Source organism: Exophiala viscosa, assembly GCF_022695815.1.
Source record: "Exophiala viscosa unplaced genomic scaffold EDD37scaffold_7, whole genome shotgun sequence".
In the NCBI taxonomy this organism is placed as follows: Eukaryota; Fungi; Ascomycota; class Eurotiomycetes; order Chaetothyriales; family Herpotrichiellaceae; genus Exophiala; species Exophiala viscosa.
In genome coordinates, this window is record NW_026944359.1 from 1,406,734 (window position 1) to 1,423,120 (window position 16,387).

General features: G+C 49.6%; 5 protein-coding genes across 5 annotated transcripts; 2 read left to right on the forward strand and 3 right to left on the reverse strand.

The window, feature by feature from the left end:
• Positions 1 to 8: 8 nt before the first annotated feature.
• EDD37DRAFT_682895 (3-oxoacyl-reductase) lies at positions 9 to 1,033 on the reverse strand (the record flags this gene model as incomplete). The annotated part of the gene is made up of 3 exons (XM_062819821.1): positions 9 to 247; positions 306 to 854; positions 907 to 1,033. The coding sequence occupies 3 exons, from the start codon at positions 1,031 to 1,033 to the stop codon at positions 9 to 11; spliced, it is 915 nt and encodes a 304-aa protein (XP_062669245.1).
• A 179-nt stretch (positions 1,034 to 1,212) lies between these two features.
• EDD37DRAFT_687467 (cytochrome P450) lies at positions 1,213 to 3,580 on the forward strand. The gene is made up of 9 exons (XM_062819940.1): positions 1,213 to 1,684; positions 1,745 to 1,964; positions 2,018 to 2,126; positions 2,177 to 2,189; positions 2,260 to 2,454; positions 2,510 to 2,640; positions 2,693 to 2,844; positions 2,890 to 3,160; positions 3,219 to 3,580. Exons 1-9 carry the CDS (start codon positions 1,467 to 1,469, stop codon positions 3,449 to 3,451), a joined length of 1,542 nt encoding a protein of 513 aa, XP_062669246.1. The 5' UTR covers positions 1,213 to 1,466; the 3' UTR covers positions 3,452 to 3,580.
• Positions 3,581 to 4,220: 640 nt separating this feature from the next.
• EDD37DRAFT_695727 (uncharacterized protein) lies at positions 4,221 to 4,943 on the reverse strand (the record flags this gene model as incomplete). The annotated part of the gene is made up of 2 exons (XM_062820116.1): positions 4,221 to 4,810; positions 4,856 to 4,943. The coding sequence occupies 2 exons, from the start codon at positions 4,941 to 4,943 to the stop codon at positions 4,221 to 4,223; spliced, it is 678 nt and encodes a 225-aa protein (XP_062669247.1).
• Positions 4,944 to 7,033: 2,090 nt separating this feature from the next.
• EDD37DRAFT_695728 (uncharacterized protein) lies at positions 7,034 to 10,495 on the reverse strand. The gene is made up of 7 exons (XM_062820117.1): positions 10,342 to 10,495; positions 10,220 to 10,274; positions 8,764 to 10,153; positions 8,566 to 8,688; positions 8,426 to 8,476; positions 8,251 to 8,372; positions 7,034 to 8,203 (listed from the first exon to the last, which is right to left on the reverse strand). Exons 1-7 carry the CDS (start codon positions 10,412 to 10,414, stop codon positions 7,171 to 7,173), a joined length of 2,847 nt encoding a protein of 948 aa, XP_062669248.1. The 5' UTR covers positions 10,415 to 10,495; the 3' UTR covers positions 7,034 to 7,170.
• Positions 10,496 to 12,124: 1,629 nt separating this feature from the next.
• EDD37DRAFT_682907 (uncharacterized protein) lies at positions 12,125 to 14,145 on the forward strand (the record flags this gene model as incomplete). The annotated part of the gene is made up of 7 exons (XM_062819822.1): positions 12,125 to 12,264; positions 12,334 to 12,593; positions 12,655 to 12,713; positions 12,816 to 12,975; positions 13,170 to 13,599; positions 13,715 to 13,944; positions 14,003 to 14,145. The coding sequence occupies 7 exons, from the start codon at positions 12,125 to 12,127 to the stop codon at positions 14,143 to 14,145; spliced, it is 1,422 nt and encodes a 473-aa protein (XP_062669249.1).
• Between the last annotated feature and the right edge of the window lie 2,242 nt (positions 14,146 to 16,387).

A 16,387-nucleotide genomic window follows, 5' to 3' on the forward strand; every position in this document is an offset into this window, starting at 1 on the left:
TTTATAACCTAAGGCTCATTCTCATAGCCGGGAAGAAATTTCACCCCGAGGTTGTACAAGCCGTAGTCCCTGAGGGTCTTGTACCCGAAGCTGCATACTCGTTCAATCTCTTGCCGGCAGTCAAAATAATGGCCTCGCAACTCCTTCGCCCGTCCACTTGCAAGGTATGCAATCGTGTTTCCACAGAGCTCCGGTGCATCCTTGAAAATTGGTCGGATCTGTTGTTGCACTTCAGGAGTGGTGTTTTCTTTGAGTTCAGAAGTGTTAGAGTACGAAGTCCATCTACTCACAAGCATCTGGCTTACCTGTAACCATGGCTCCCCAAACTCCACCGGGATGCAAGCAGTACGTATGTAGATTCTGGCCCAGCCCTTCCTGCTCGAACTCTTCCTGAAGACTTGCAGTGGCTCGTACAACGGCTGCTTTGCTCGAGTTATAGCTAACACCGCCCGGCATGTCGACTGTTGCTGCCCGTGAAGCCATGTTGATGATGCAACCAGACTTTCTTTCGCGCATACTTTGCAATACCTCATAGATACATAGCATCGTGCCTTTGAAATTGATTTCGATGGCTTTCCAAAAGTTCTCAAAGGTTTCCTCGAAAGCAAGTTTTCCATGAGCTACACCAGCGTTGTTGACAAGAATGTCGACTGGCCCAAAAGCTCGATCGATGGCGGCAAATGTAGCTCGAACGGCTTGAACGTCTGTAATGTCACATTTATAGGCTTCAACCTTGACACCTTCGAATTTTTGACATGCAAGCTTTGTTTCCTCTTGGCTTTCAACACTGAGGTCGAGAATGGCAACGTTTGCAGACGACTTTGCCAACGCAATGGCGATAGCTTGCCCAATACCTCGTTCAAGAGTCAATTTCCATGGCAACAGTGAAGGCAAATGTGAGCGTACCTCTACCCGCGCCGGTGACGACCGCTAGTCTGCCTTTATTAGCGCCTACCAGACATTCATCTGCTAACGGTCCAGTTGGCTCATGTCGATAGGGAAGTGTCGAGCTGCCAAACTGTTTGGGATCCATTGTCTTGATGGCTCCCGTTCTGCGGTTGGGATGGTAGGGAGGGAGGGCAGGGCTGTGGCGCGTAAAAAGAGGTTGTGCTTGTACTGCCAAACCTTCTCTCGTCAACTGTATTTGCCAAATTCAGACCAACGGGATCGCCCGGGCGTGTACCTGGCTGCTGGAGGCGGCTCGCTTAGTGGGGAAAGTGTGGACTTGTGAAGCACAACGACATTTCTTGGGGATTGGGGTCCTGTTCCCCACATCCACCCATCCCCACCACATAAAGCCATCGAAGGATTGTGAGAAAGCTGCTGCACTGTTGAGTCAAACTGGAAGCGTTCTCGTCTACTGAACATTATTTCGAAAAATTGATGTGGCTTTAGCTTTACAACATCACGACAAGCTCTCTTTCTCACAACGACTGAATCCTCGCCTAACTTAGTGGACAATCGACATGCTGGCTTTCGACAACTTACATTTCGGTGGCGGGTTAGCAATCTTATTCGTGGTGGCAATTCTTCCCTTGGTCGGTCGAGCTTTATTGAAACCGAAAACGAAATATCGTTATCCTGCCGGCCCAAATGGGAGCCCTCTGTTTGGGAATTTGTTTCAGGTGCCACCAAAGTATGCTGGACCCAAGTTTGCAGAATGGGGTAACCAATACGGAGATATGTGTGCCAGCTTCTCATTTCCTGAATCCTATTAACCGTGAAGTATTAATTCTTTGGACAGGTTCACGATACGATTAGGCGCAAGAAGATGGGTTTTCCTCAACTCAATGCAGACAGTTCGAGAGCTTCTCGACAGACGCGGAAGGCTCTATATCGGTCGTCCCGAATTTCCCATCACTCAGGATATCCTGTCGGGTGGGAACAGAATAATCATGATGAGCTATACCGAGAGATGGAGAAATCTGAGGAAGATTATGCACCAGCTCTTGATGTCTAGTAACGTGAGTACAACAGACAGATCTCAGGCTTTGGGGTCGTGCTAACTAGTTTGCAGTCAGACATCTACAAGCCATTCCAGGATATGGAGTCCCGTGCATTACTTTGGCAGTACCTCAAAAGTCCAGAAGACTACTATCAGCACGGAGCGCGTTTCGCGAACTCAGGTACAAATCCAACATGCATCTTTCGGTGCCCGGAATTAATATGTTGATAGTAATCTTTTCGGTGTACGTAAGCATCTGTGCCCGGACAACTCTTTTCCTGGCAGGTTCATCTCGGTGTTAACTATTGCCATAGTGTCTTTGGACGGCGAACAAGTATGCGGGATGAGAACGTGCGTCTGCTTTTTTCTACGATCGACGATTTTATGGAAACACAAGCTTCCCCTTCAACCAGTTTACCAGAGCAATTTCCATGGCTCATCAAGATTATACCAAGGCGGTTGCAATGGTTTCGACCTAAAGCCGAAAGAGTCTTCAAGAAAACGATAGGGTAACCTGCTCGCCTCGGCAGCTGCACAGAGCATTCAAGAGCTAATGATGTCCAGGGTCTACGCCTCCTTCCTGGATGACCTTGACAAGCGAATCAGACAAGGACAGGATCCGAAATGTTTCGCTAGAGATATGACCGACTTAGCAACTAAGTACGGCTTTGACGATGCTCAGAAATATTTCTGTGGTAAAGCTAATAGGAGTTCACTGTCTGAATTGATAGTCTAATGCGACGATAGCTGGATCTATTATCGAGGCCGGAAGTGACACAACTCGAAATCAGCTCAATATAATGCTGGCAGCAGCAGCAAAATTTCCTGCCTGGGTGGCCACTGCCCAAACTCAGCTTGACGCAGTTTGCGGCGATGCCAAAAGACTACCTACAATGGATGTAAGTTGGTGGATCATGCACAATGCTTCCTTGCTGATGTTCTAGGACTGGGCCCAATTACCTTATATCGTCGCTATCATCAAAGAGTCTCTCCGATGGCGGCCGAATATGACCGCCACAGGAACACCTCGAACGTTAATCGAGGATGATATCTACGGCGATTACAAGTTCGAGAAAGGGACTATCTTTAGCTACAATAACTTCGGCATCTGTCATAACGAGGACGAGTTCACTAACAATGAAAAGTTTCTACCTGAGAGATTTCTCAACGACGATTTGCAAGACATGCTGAAAGGCCATCTGGGCTTTGGTGCTGGTAGGGCGTTATTCCATCAATGATATCAGTTATATCGAGCTAACAAGGCCGTCTACAGGTAGACGTATCTGTCCAGGGTGGCACCTCGGCACGAGAAATATGTTCATTGCATTCTCAAGGCTGCTTTATTGCTTCAACTTCAAGGAAGTGCCGGGAGCACCAATCAATGAAAATGAGATAGATCCATTAGCGCACGATCATCCGCCTTTTCAGATAGAGATTGTACCTCGAAGCCACAACCATGTCGAACTTGTCGAAAGAGAATGCGCAGAGGCTGGACAAGCGGTCTAGAGATCCAGCAGGATGGGACGTAGTCTTTTTCTGGTTGAAGAAACTTAACCAGATTTCCAATTGACCTTGAAAGCGGTTGAATTATCAGTAAGATTGTCGTGTTTCTCTGCAGTAAAGATATAAATATATATGCATGGTTTTTTCACCATGAGTCTAAATCCTAGAGCGGCGGCAGATTAAGCGTCTCAATCACCTGATGATTTTGTAGACTCTACACTATCATTTGAAGGTGCTCTCCAACACGTGGCTTTATCTTTCCATGTTTGGATAGTTTGATACCAAGCATGCAGTATCAATACCCTCGCTCGTCCTTCTCGCTCCAATCACACTTTGTGCCGCAGTTTGATACTGGCACGGATAATGCGGGCTGACCCGTTGGGGAATCATTTTCGTATGAAACATCATCCTTAGCCACTGACAACAGCTCAATTTTGCCTCCAAGCGCAGTGTTTCATTACCGCGTATGAGACCTTCTCCGAGGACAGCCAAGCAGTTGCCACACACTCGACCGCAGTGCGGAGACTCTTCCGTGACAAAATCACCAACACTTTTGTAAGTAGGCTGCAGGCGAATCTGGAGCTCTTTGCTATAAAACATCCGATAGAGAGTACTGTCCCTCCCGAGGTCTGTGGCACATACGCAGGCAGATAACATTTCGCAACAGAGCCTCGATATTAGCTTTGATGAAATTTGGAACAAGGAAACAGCCAATGAATTAATCGGAGACAGGCGATGGAGTCTTGAAACTCTATGGGGATATATGGCGAGTCTATTGACTCTGCACTTCGATGATGGTCCCATCCGGATCCGCGACATACATCAATGGCGTGTTGATTTGCACTAAGACCGCCGTGAGGGCGTCAATCTCTTTTTGATCAATGACATCGGCGACTCCGGGCTGAGTAAAGCCCGAGGTGACCGCAAACTCCCCGTCGAGTTTGAAGGTCTCGCCGGCGCCCTTGATGATGTTGGCTCCCCTGGCTTCCAGCCGGGCCTGTGTGTCCGTGATGTTGGGGACCACCATGCCGATGTGCGAGAAAGTGTTGGGGACCCGGGTGCCCGGGGGCAAGTCCCAACCTGGGTAGTCGAGGCTGAGGATTTCGATCAGGCCCTCGATGTTGTTCTTATCGCGGTTCATCTCGTCACTGCTCTGGTAGCCCGTGCCGTTGCGCCCGCCGTGCGAGTGGCCCATGTAGCTGATGGAGAAGTGCTCCGAGGCGTGCACCGTGAACATGAGCCTGAGGCCGAACGCCCGATTGTACCAGGCGATGCTCTCGGTCGCGTTGCGGATGTTGATGCAGAGGTGATTGATGAAGTAGCCCTTCGTGGCGGGTGGTGCAGGGATCTCATCGCCAGGCTCTTAGGGATAGGTACTGTTGTCGGCGGCGTCGCGAGGGGACAGACCTGGACATGTCCAGGCGGGACTGATGCAGCAGTGGAAGGCGGCCAGTCCTGCCAGAGCCAGCGTGGAGGAAGGCTTGAAGAATAACATCGTTGCAAGAGAGTCAAACAGTAACCAATGAAGGATGTGGGAGGAAAGTTGAAGGACAGATGAGATGCAGCCTGTATCCCACTGTTTTATATCGCATCGCTGCTTGTGAGTTGCGCTGTGAGATCCATTGTTGGAAAGATGCGGCGCCCCTTCTTTTCAGCCCCATGACATAGCTTCAGTAAAGTACTTCGTCAACGGCCGTATCTCACCGTTAAGTTGAAGATCAACACGACCTTTCGTCCCAGACCTCTTCATGAGGAATCAGACATTAAGGAATATTCATTGGACAGATGACTCCCAGTAACGACCGGCCTTTTTCACTCCGCTGCCAAGATGCCCCGGTGGGTTGGACCGCTAGCGGTGAGGCGCGTTCGCCGACTTCGGCAACAGAATTGGTGGTGCCTGAAGCTATTCCCCTCAAGGCCTCCCATCAGCCAAGTCTGAGCGTTACAAAGCGCCTGTTCAGCACTAGCGCAGGTCCCGCGAGCTGTGGCAATCATACTGGATCTCTTGGCGGGCCGCCTCAAAGTTGCTGAAGAGGCATGCTCGTTGGTGTATCAATAGACCAGTGCTCGCGATCGACAAACTAGACATCACAAACAGGCACACGATTTCATACTGGGTGTCTAAAGATAAGTGGGACCTTAGGACGTCAATTCTTGCTGCTGCTGCTTTTGGGTCATTCAGGCCCTCGTAGCATCTTTCGCCGTGCAGTCGACCCGAAATACTGGGCAATTGAACCCATTTGCCGACGAGAACACGACCGTACAGCCCAGCGAATATATCCCACAGCTCCAGAATTGTCTTCTCCTTTGGTAGGGGCTGGAATTGGAATTTCTGCAAAGGCGCGGAGATGGCCCCCACGTACAACGTGATTCCTCCGGATCTCCTGGCAGTTAGCTTACGTCCGTGGGAGACCTGCTACCTTTGAGATTGCCGAAAGATAGCAGCGTAGGGCTTCGGCTGGCTGGATCAAGTAATCAGCCCTTCGCCATGCCAGGGGAGCCTTGAAAGTGTCATTTCCGCTGGCTTGATGGAACCGAGACGCAATTGGTGGGTGGTGCAATGGGTTTTAAGCCTTTTTAACGATATATGTTCATCTTTACCAAATCGACAAGTATTGACGGGACAACGTAAGAATGGCACGCCCGCCGATCCCTAGCTATGTTCTTTCTCATGGCCTTCAACCTTATCCTTGGTGTAGAAGTGAATGTGAGAACAGTCTCGGCGATGCTTTTTAGTATGGCCCAGTCTCAGATGATCCACAAAATCTCTGACAGCCTTGCAGCCAAGACGAGTCTTGCAGGTCGTGCAGAAAGGATACCCCTCGGGCGGCAAGCCTGATCTGCGTGGAAATTCCAGTAGTGGCGACCGGAGCTGTCTTTCTTGCCTGTATGGGAGCAGTCGAGTTCGGCCGTGAAGTGCGCCCAGAGCCGCAGGGCGGGGGCGATGTTGTACACGCGGCATGGACAGCAGTCTGGTCGAGAAATGCAGTCTGGTCGAGAAATGCAGTCTGGTCGAGAAATGTGCAGTAGGAACGAGAGCCAAGAGAAAAGGGCGGTGGCAAGCCCTTTAGAAGACGGGTTGGCCGTCGAAGTCGTGTTACGGAGGCAGTATCGAGACAAAACCCGAGGTCATGGAGGAACAAACGCGGGTGAATTATGACGACACGATAACAGATCCAGCATCATCGCGATCCGCAAATCGCACTTACCCTATCAGGCTTCTGAACAATATCTTGAAGACGACAGACCTAGTGAGAAAGCTGAGAGACACCGACGGTGCTTGGTCGAGGTTGGACCCAAGTTTCGGTAACGGAGGCAATCAAGCGCTCACGAGCTCCAGCTAGATAAGCTGTAGCGGCCCCTGTCAGCAGTCTCATATAAGCACGACCTAGTACGGCTCGGCGGCCCAAGCAGGATCTACGATGACATTTAATGTGGTGGGGAAGCGCCAGAGTCACGTGGAGAGACAGGCCAATGAGTTGGTCGAGGTCAAACTGGTCTGGTGTCTGCCACATTCATGTCTTGATGTTATTCAAGTGCAGTCGGTTGGAAGTCAGATTGTGATGATGTGGGGAGGACAGCTAACCCATACTCATGTCTAAGGCGGCTGTGGCGGATTTATGAAGGAGCTCGTGCACCGTACTAGCAGCAATTGACTCCGTCTCTTTGTGTAGATGCTATCAGTCGAGAGTATACAAAAGTGCCATGAGTATTCGTAGTGATCATGGCATTGTGTATGAAGTGGTCTCAGCTACAGCATGCAGGACGCACGAGTACGGTGAAGCTTTCTTACGCCAGATGTTCTCGAGGAGATCGGCGAAATGGATCATGGATTTGCGTCCAGTACTGCATTTCCAAGGGAGAACTCGTCCACGGACGGTGAATTGACCTCCGCTTCGAATGAATTGACGGAGACTTTCGGATCCGTCAGGCTGCGGCATGGAGTCCAAGGCTTCAGGTCCATTGGCGAGCCCACAGTCGGCAATTGATCCCCAGTCAAGCTCGGAAAAGAGGTCCGCTAATGTTGTTGGATGTACTGGTGTTGTAGCCGTAGCGAACTCATAATAAAATCCCATTGCCAGCCCAGCTGTAAACGCAGCAGACATGGCATGTGGTCCCAACGGATCCGAGGCTCTGCGGTCGTAAAGGAGGCGATAAATTTGTCCGGCGTGCAAAACGGCCCTCCGTGCACTTGGTGTTTGCGCCCAAACTCGGATATCCTCAAGCCCTTGCGCTGCTAGCTTGCCGCCATATCGCCCAGAAGAATGTTCGAGCATGCGAACATTCACGCACAGAAGCATGCTCGTGAAATTCCATAACAACGACGAGTTCAAATCTGTCGAGCGTAGGCCACCGGCACGCTCCCTTGGAATCGCAGTCAAAAGAGGACGTAAAGAACGGTCTCTAAAGTCCTTCTCATAGCTCCGCCAAGGCTCAATCTCGCGTGCCATCTCTGGCGAGGTTATCAAACGGCAGTAGATCTCAGTGGTCCTGTGATATAGTATGTTGAGATATGCGTAGAGCGAAGCCGATTTGGTGAGGTCAAGTGAGCGAGGAAAGGTGAAAGGGGTCGCAAGAACAGTGGATAGGGGCTGCTGGCCTTTGAACAACTGTCCCCAGCGCTGCGCAGAATCTGCCTGGAAGAGATCATTTTGAGCGGGTGCCGCAATGCGTAAGGCTTCTGGCCGCAGTATGGGCATCGTCGAGAAGTAACCAGAGTACCAGGAGTCGAGTTCGATGAAGGCTCCTTGTATTCTTTATGGGGTGAGCTTGTGTCTGATTGGTAGAAGTCTCCATCAAACCTTTTCAAGGACTCAGCCTTAGACCACGTTGTCCAGATCTGTTCAAGTTTGATTCCGTCGTCGAGCGTTGGTCCGCAGAATACGGATTCTGATATTGTGAAAACTCCGTACCATTGGGCAAGCTTGTTTGGAGTGATCAACATCGCCCCAGGGACTTTCCAGGCGAGTTACTCACTGAGAGCGTATCAATATACAGTGTCCTCGCTTCTTGAATCTTGCCCCTCTCCTGAGGGATGGTGAGTTACAGGTGGAAAAAGGCTTGACAAACAATCGACATGGAATAAACAGTCAAGCTTGGGGGCTTTGTTTACTTACGCCTGATATGAGCGCGGCATAAAGGATCAGAAGAGCTGACGCCAAAGAGACGATGACTTCACGCGAGAAACCTGCCACTTTAGCGCGAGACTTCAATTCGGCCTGAAGTATATCGACAACACCCTGTACAGAAATCATTAGGATGGACAAGACTGCCAAAAATGGTTGTGGGGTTTGATCAGAGAATATGCAGCTTACAGGGAATATTTGCGAGACAAATAGATTCGCTGCCGTTGTCCTTATCATGCTGCATCCCAAAGTGACAATAGAAAGAAGCAGAGTTGTGGGACAAGCTTTTGCTGAGAATGTTGGCGTGTGTACTATTGGGACGATGCTGAGATATTGGAATTGCAGAAAGAAAAGGTCCAATATCATTTCAAAGTTGTCAAACGGTGGCATAGCAACAGCAGAACCTTCAGGCGGTTCTGAGTTGTTGGACGGAAGGGGAGCAGACTCTGCTGATGGTGTTCGTGAGGTTGAGGGTGACGGAGAATTGAGGATGTCTTTGACCCTGGACCAGCAGCCGAGATCGAAGTCCCATGGGCTCGCGACATGATTGTCGCAGTCATGACCAGGGTCGGCCTCACTTTCCATCGAGAAAAGATTTCTGGCGCCATCTCGCAGAATTGAGTCCCAGGTAGACATATTTAACATCGAATTCATCTTTGTATCTATTGGCCAACATTTCTGCACCTCCTCAATCCGATTAGAAGAGAGTATGTTCAACTGCGACTGACCACGACTGGTCAATGCTTCAGAAGAACACTGGCGAGTATGAGACCGAAGATGGGTATCGGAAGTACCAAGTGGGCGAGGTGCCCACTCTGGGATTTGTACATTCGGGGACATATCCATAATCGTGTTATCCGGCCAGGCATGTAGCATGCCAGGGTGTATCCCTGGAGCGACCAGGTTCGCAAATAAGTCTTCGTTGCCAAGTTGGAAGAAGTCGGTGGAGGATTCAAACTCGATGCCAAAAAGGTCGGGTGATAGTTGTGTGCGGCTGGACTGCATAGAGGCGGTGGGCTCTGCTTGGCTATCGTTGCCTCTGGAATTCGTGCCCTGTGCTGTGGATTCGGCAATAGGCTGAGCTTTGTCTCCCAGCAGACTGTGTGACAGGTTTGGCCAGCCATCGTGAATTGAAGTTTGTTCCTCCATAAGTGCACCTTGCATGTCAAGGTCAAAGTTTGGGTAAGACGGTGTTAAAGGCGGGGCAAAATCTGAATGGATCTCTCGGTAGTCTGTGAGAGGTAGCGCGGCATTTGAGTCAACGGTCGCTTGATCTACAACACCATGGTCACAATCTTCCGAAACATTTTCTTGGACAATGGATGTTGGAGAGGATATGCCCGGCTTCTGGATGTTGGGCTTTACAAATCGTTGGACAACCACAGGCTCGGCATCAGCTCCAAAATCGGTGTCGTTCAAGCTTACTTCCTGGCTCACAGCCTGTTTTTGCGCTGTCGTCGATAAATCGTCTCGATTTATTGTCTCTGGAGGGCCTCTACATCGTCTCTGCGAGCCACGTGGGAACACAACGCCTGATTTTGGTAAATGGTGGCCCTTCATATGACGGTGTAGGACATCGCTGCGTCGACTTTAGCGCTACGTCGGAAAGTGCTAGCATTCAGCAAAGACATGTATATTTCCATACCTTCTAGCGTATACTCTGTGGCAGAATGTACATTGATAAGGTCGCTCTTTGGTATCTGCCACGCGTTGAAGGTCAGTAGTCAGGTCAAACGGCCAAGTGGGATAGCAGGAACAATCACGCACGCGAGCGCTCATGGCGCTGGAGATGTTCAGTCTTTGAGAAAGTGCGGCCGCAATGAGAGCATTGCTTGTCCATAATACGCACTATACGTCTAGGTTAGGTGAGAGAGTGTGAGGTTAATAGACTGGAATTTATTGTGGAAGACTTGAAATTCATCCAAGGTTAACTTAGTAGAATGAGGGGAAGGAAGAAGTAGTCAGCCGGTTCAAGGCCACGAACCCCACACTAAGTTATCCTGGGACCCTGAATTTGGTCTCATGAACCCCAACCTTGCCGGTTGTGGCTTGTGGTTATCGGCTTCTGGGCTTCCGAGAGATTGCTGATTTTGCGAACTTAACGAGTGCGCGTCTACCTTCTATGGACTACCTACCAGCACTACCATAATACCACCAACGTTGGTCTAAATCTGAAGACTCCATGCGCGACGAGGGAAATGCACGAGCAGATAATGCATAATATTTATATCGTGAAATGCCTCAGACACCTTTGGGTTCCGCTGATCCCAAGCCTATTTGATGACCAGACTTTGAAATTAATGTGTACCAGACAACAACGGGGCTCCCACATGGCGAAATACGAAGAGCATAATTATATTTCAATAAGTAAGTCTTGATCTACAGGATACCGGCGCAAACTAGGGTCGGGTCACCCAAAACAATATCGTTGACTTCGCTCTGTGCCTTGTGTTCTTCTTCTTCTTTGCTTTGCAAGCCAGGATAGGTGTAGCGCCACTGTGAATGTGCTCTCCACCTGTAATTACCCCGGCTGGAGATCTTCAACCTTAGCCACGTGCGGAGGACCAGAACATCACACTTACGCTTCAGCCAGCCACCAGATCTGTCCATTTCGAACGTAGGCAGCCACGAAACTCCTCAGCTCAGCTGCTGGGAGACGTCCAGCTTTGTTGAAGTTGCCGCTATCTGCTTGGCGCATGGATTCACTAATCGTTACTTGCTGCAGACGATTTATGTGCTACTGGTCATCTTTGTTCCCTACTTCTGAAGATGATATTGTGGTTTACATTCCTCTGCCTGACATGCTCGTGCTTCACACAAGTTCGATTCCAATTGGCTTGGGAAAACGAGATGCATTCTGCGGCGTGTGCGGCTGCAGGTAACCGGCTCATGCAAACTTACGATGGTTGCCTTCTGTGAAAAGCACATACTCTCTGTTCATCCTACTCGCATAAGTACGGCTAAACCCCCTAACTCAGCACTTGCTCTATCTGGACTGTTTCCCCCCCGTGCAGCACGACCCAAAGGCCCATCTCAGCTTGCCAATACAGGAAGGAGCTACACAACCGACTTTGATGTCCAGTCACCGAAGCTAGATTCTCCCAGCTCGAGTTACGAGTACGGTATCGACCGTATAGTCAGCGAGTAAGAAGGTTGGTCATGAAAGCGGAGCAACACCAGGTATGCCACCTATGTTGAGTCAAGCGAGAGAATCATCGTGACTTGTCTGTAATATGGTGCGAGGCATCATGCATTGAACGAACACATTGAGTAAGTGTTCTTCTCTCTAATGAGCTGATATGAGTCCATGGCAGAGCTGAATGCTTTCGGGTGGTAGACTGTCTGCCTCGTGTGTCATTCCTGTCGAGACCGGATCTGATTTGAATATAAATATGCGAATCCTTTTTTTGACTTGATTTTTGGTTCAGCATTCCTTCCATATCATCAGTTCCATATCTCCATTAGCAGTTCAACTACCAGCAATACTACTTTGGCCCGTAGTTTACACACCTACTTTACGCTCTCTACTTCGAAATACGTAACAATCAAGATGTCTCTTCCCGACTCGACAGACCAAATGTACCTTGCCTACGGGAAATGTATCAATGAGAGCCTTGTGGGCGGGACATCGCTGGGATCAGACCGGCTGCATATAGCCCCCCTTTCATATCAAGCTATCCCACTCCGGTCGTACGTGCTACTCCCCGGACTCTTGGGATCGGTGAATCTGTACCTAGCTAATTGTCCTTGCTTGACTAGTACTACGAATGAATTCTACCAGAACTACAATATCTACGCCTTCGGCAACAATATTCCTAGAGACGATGAACCCTTGTTGAGCAGCTCAGGTCTTGGCTACTTCACCGCGTACACAACCTATCTGGCGAACATAGACTTGTCCAAGGGCGTCAAACTTCAGAATCCGCAAGCTGTGCAAGATGCACAAGCTGATGTCTTGGATAAGGAGAAACAACGATCCAAGGCTGTGAAAGATGCTACGGAGTCATACAAAGATGATTGTGAGTTCACTTTGCCCCTGTGCTCTCTTGATTCGACTTTACGTTAATCTCGAGCCTGTAGGTCCTAATGGTATTGACGCGATCACTGGGAGTCCGATCACGTTCGCCAACTACTTAAAGGTATACAGTTTCTTACACTCCCACGCCCGTCTGTTTTCCCTTCCTGGTCTTGACGTTCTTATAATATCAGGTGGCTAACACGAATTGTGTGTCCGCGTTCAGACCTATCATCCCGAGGTGCAAACTCTGATCGACGCCGTCAACAACGCGAACGCGAGATGGACCGAGCTTCTCAATGAGGAAGAACAAAAGGGTATCATCGCTCAACTCCAGGACTTCAGAGATAGATTGGCAAAGGGGGCAAGCCAAACTCTCGCAGAAGGTAGGTGGGAGCTCTCGATTCTCCGAAAACTTGACTGCTTCTGGGCTGTATGGGTCTCATCTGCAAGCCTTGTGTCCTCCCGGAATACATGCTGGACTCGGCTTTCTGTTGGGATGTTTTTAGCACTCATGTCCCCCACGAACTATTTCCTTTCAAGGCTATCTTACTGACTAGTAATCTTCTGGGATTCCAAGGATACAACATGCAAGCAGTTATCATCGATCCTGACACTGTAAAGCAGGTGGTTTCTGGTCAACTGACTGCAACCCCTACTCCCAGTCTTTGCGAGCCGCTTTATGCCCTTGGCGCGGACTTGGACAGTGTTGCTTCCCAGTGGGTCACGTCGTTCCCAGCGGCATACCCCAACGATAGAACCGAGTATCTTCGAAAAGCCCATAGTTTTGAATTCTCATTCGAGGATGCTGCTACATCGACATGGGCGGATCTCGGTTTTTCTACCTCTACTCATCATTCAGGATCGAGTGGATGGATCTTTTGGAACCACACGGACGAGACAACCAATACTACTACGACAACAAACGTCGATGTTACCGGCTCAGATATTCAAGGCAAGATTACGCTACGGATGTGGGGCCACCAGGTTCTTGATATCAATTACGGCGCGTAAGTACTCTCTTCTACTCAACACATCCCTTGCGCAGACCTAGATCCACTATCTCAGTGTTGTTGAGTGCCTATAGAGTGACCTCTCTACAATTTAAACTAACCATTTTCGTAGGTGGTACAACGGCAACCCTGCTGCTACATTCAAAGATCTCTACGCCAGTGCAGACGATAGCGTCAAGAAAAACATTCTCGAGCAGTTCAAGAAAGTTCTCTTCGCCTATGGTGTAGAGATCACTTTCAAGCTGTCCAAGTCAGCTTGGGACACTGTTCACCAAGTCCGCACAGACACATCTACTAGCAACAACTCGATGAGCATCTTTGGCTGTATCTACAGCAATGACAGTATGCCTCATCTCCCCAAGTTGAACACCTTGAAGACCTTGCTGATTCACGCCCTTAGGCTCGAGCAGCTCATCGAATACTACTAGCTTCGATTCGTTGAAACTCACCTCGAGCGACAATAGTGTCACTATGCTAGCAGTCAACGATGGCGTTCCATTAGTCCTTGGCGCCATCGCGAGCGTCTTCGATGCTGGAACTTAGGTGAGTCATGTCTACGTTAGGATGGAAAGAGGATTTGACAGGAGTAGAAGGCTTGTTGTTATGGATAAGCCCGGTAGGAAGGAAAACCTTTGAGGAGATGGACCAGCCGGCCTCTTCCACTTTTCAGTTTTTGCAATCTCAATTGGGAAAGCACGTCTTGATACGCTCATTTCGCGATAATTATGTATGAACTTAATGTCGGCTTATATCTATGAGCGCCGGTCTTTACTCTCAATAAGCAAAGCAAAAGTCAGGGGCAAAACAGTGTGATCACTCGTGTATCTTTATAGTACCCGCCCTTCTCGCTTACAACCTACCCATAAGTGACACTAGCTACCGACAGCAGTAATGGGCTCACGGTCCGACTTGTTCACGATCTTAGAAGAATGCACAGCCTCTGCAGCTACGCCGTCACACACTTGGCCGAGCATCGCTAGGAGTTCAAGTCCGTGTACTGGTAATCATTAATGATGAATGAAGACTAAATCCATGTTCGCCAAGTATTTTGGCCCTATCGCTCTGGGTAACGTCCACTGAAGCCACGACGTACATCAAGCATTATAGTTGAGATGGAAACTCCAATAAGCTGCTGGGGTTTGCTGAGATGTTTAGTCAGCCTCCCAGATACATCGTCACAGTTACGAATCTCTCCCGCGTTGGTTGAGCAAGAGGCTACTACTAGCACGAGTCCAAGCATTCAAGGCCCTGCACCAGTCGACGGCCGAGATGACCACCAACTCCTTTTTCACGTTGACCGAGGCCCATCCCCAACCCAAGCAGTCTCCACTGCATCGCAGGAGAACTTCACTGGTGAAGGTTTGGGTTTCAGTCAGAGCGATCTATGGCTGACTATGGTCAACCCTATGAGTCCTTTGTGGTCGAGCCTCCACTGTCATACGAGTCTCTCGGCATGTTTTCCCACCCAATGGATTCTTCTCAGTTCAAACATTTTTGACATGGATCCCGGAGACTGGCCATTCCGGCCGACTAAGGATCAAAGTTCGTCAACAAACACCAGAGAGAAGAGTGACGTCGTGCATCAACTCCTGAGTTCAATGGGCTGCGAATGCTACAAAGGAGAGAGCCGTCTTGTGGGAGTTGTATAGAATAATATGCTAGAAGAGCTATCTGCGTCAGATGGCAAAGATTTGTTCTCGAGGCTGGGTCTCTGGCGTCGGCTCTCTGGCAATGTTGATCCTGCCACCAACAAAGGTATCAATATCCTCCACCGAAAGATGGTTCTTTACGCCCAATGCCGAATTTCATTGGTCGTACACCGTGGTACGGCGCATATCTCAGTGAGCTCCAAGCGACCGAGCTTGAGCATTGCATCAACGAAGTTGTAGAGCCAGTCTTGTCATTGTATACCACAATGAAATGGTGCCCCGGGGCCAACAAAACTGGATGAATCTTCGAAGTGCATCTATGTCATGAGGTTGCCCTCTTGAAGTACAATTTGCTGTCAAACTCGTCGTTTATGCTCTTTATTGGTGTGATTTGACTGTTGCCTACGAACTTGGCGCCATGAGCGGCAGGATTTCTAGTCGACGCTGCATTCGAGTTGATACTGCCGATGTGGTGAAGGTGCTGCTGTTACTCGACGACGAGATAACTGTGATGCTGCCAATCACAGTCACCGTCGGCTGGGAACGAGTTTGTGACTGTGTGATGAACCTTCCAAGCCGATTCCAAGTTGTTATCGCTGTCAAGTATGTTGACGGCCTGGTCGCTGCCATTTTGTCCGTCGCCATCGGCCATGATGGTCTGAGAGTGGTTACCACGGGCGACAGAGTGATCGGTTCTAGGTCTACAACAGAAGCTGACGCTGAACCCCTGGTACAGTGTCAAAACCCGCTGCACAAGCACCTCCATCCTCTGCATGTAAATCATCACATCAGGACAGCACAGAGCAAGGCTCTTAGTACACGGACCATGCGGGCTCCAGCCAGCCAGCAAACAGATGATTCAGCCGTAACACGAGAACAAAGGTAGAGTTAACTGATTGGGGTCACTGCATCTGTGGTCTCGACTGCAGTTCAGCGTTTCGACTCCAACCCTAGTTGGGCACCCTGCATGTTCTAACGGTTGCCTGATTCGACCAAGGAGTTCCAGCTGAGCTTCAGGTCCCTTAAGGGAAAGCCAGAGGCATAGATGTGATCAGTCGCCTGGTCGATACCCCTGGCGATCCTACACTACGATAGCTTGCCAACTGGAGTTACAGCACTTTCTGGGTCTGGCAGTC

Bases quoted from the DNA above. Each gene is read 5' to 3' on its own strand.
- EDD37DRAFT_687467 (XM_062819940.1), top strand. From the start codon at position 1,467: ATGCTGGCTTTCGACAACTTACATTTCGGTGGCGGGTTAGCAATCTTA. The intron at 1,965-2,017 runs GTGAGTACAACA...ACTAGTTTGCAG, and splicing joins AGCTCTTGATGTCTAGTAAC to TCAGACATCTACAAGCCATT. The intron at 2,845-2,889 runs GTAAGTTGGTGG...CTGATGTTCTAG, and splicing joins AAAGACTACCTACAATGGAT to GACTGGGCCCAATTACCTTA.
- EDD37DRAFT_695728 (XM_062820117.1), bottom strand. From the start codon at position 10,414: ATGGACAAGCAATGCTCTCATTGCGGCCGCACTTTCTCAAAGACTGAA. The intron at 10,275-10,341 runs GTGCGTGATTGT...AACGCGTGGCAG, and splicing joins CCAGCGCCATGAGCGCTCGC to ATACCAAAGAGCGACCTTAT. The intron at 8,204-8,250 runs GTTTGATGGAGA...CACCCCATAAAG, and splicing joins AAGGCTGAGTCCTTGAAAAG to AATACAAGGAGCCTTCATCG.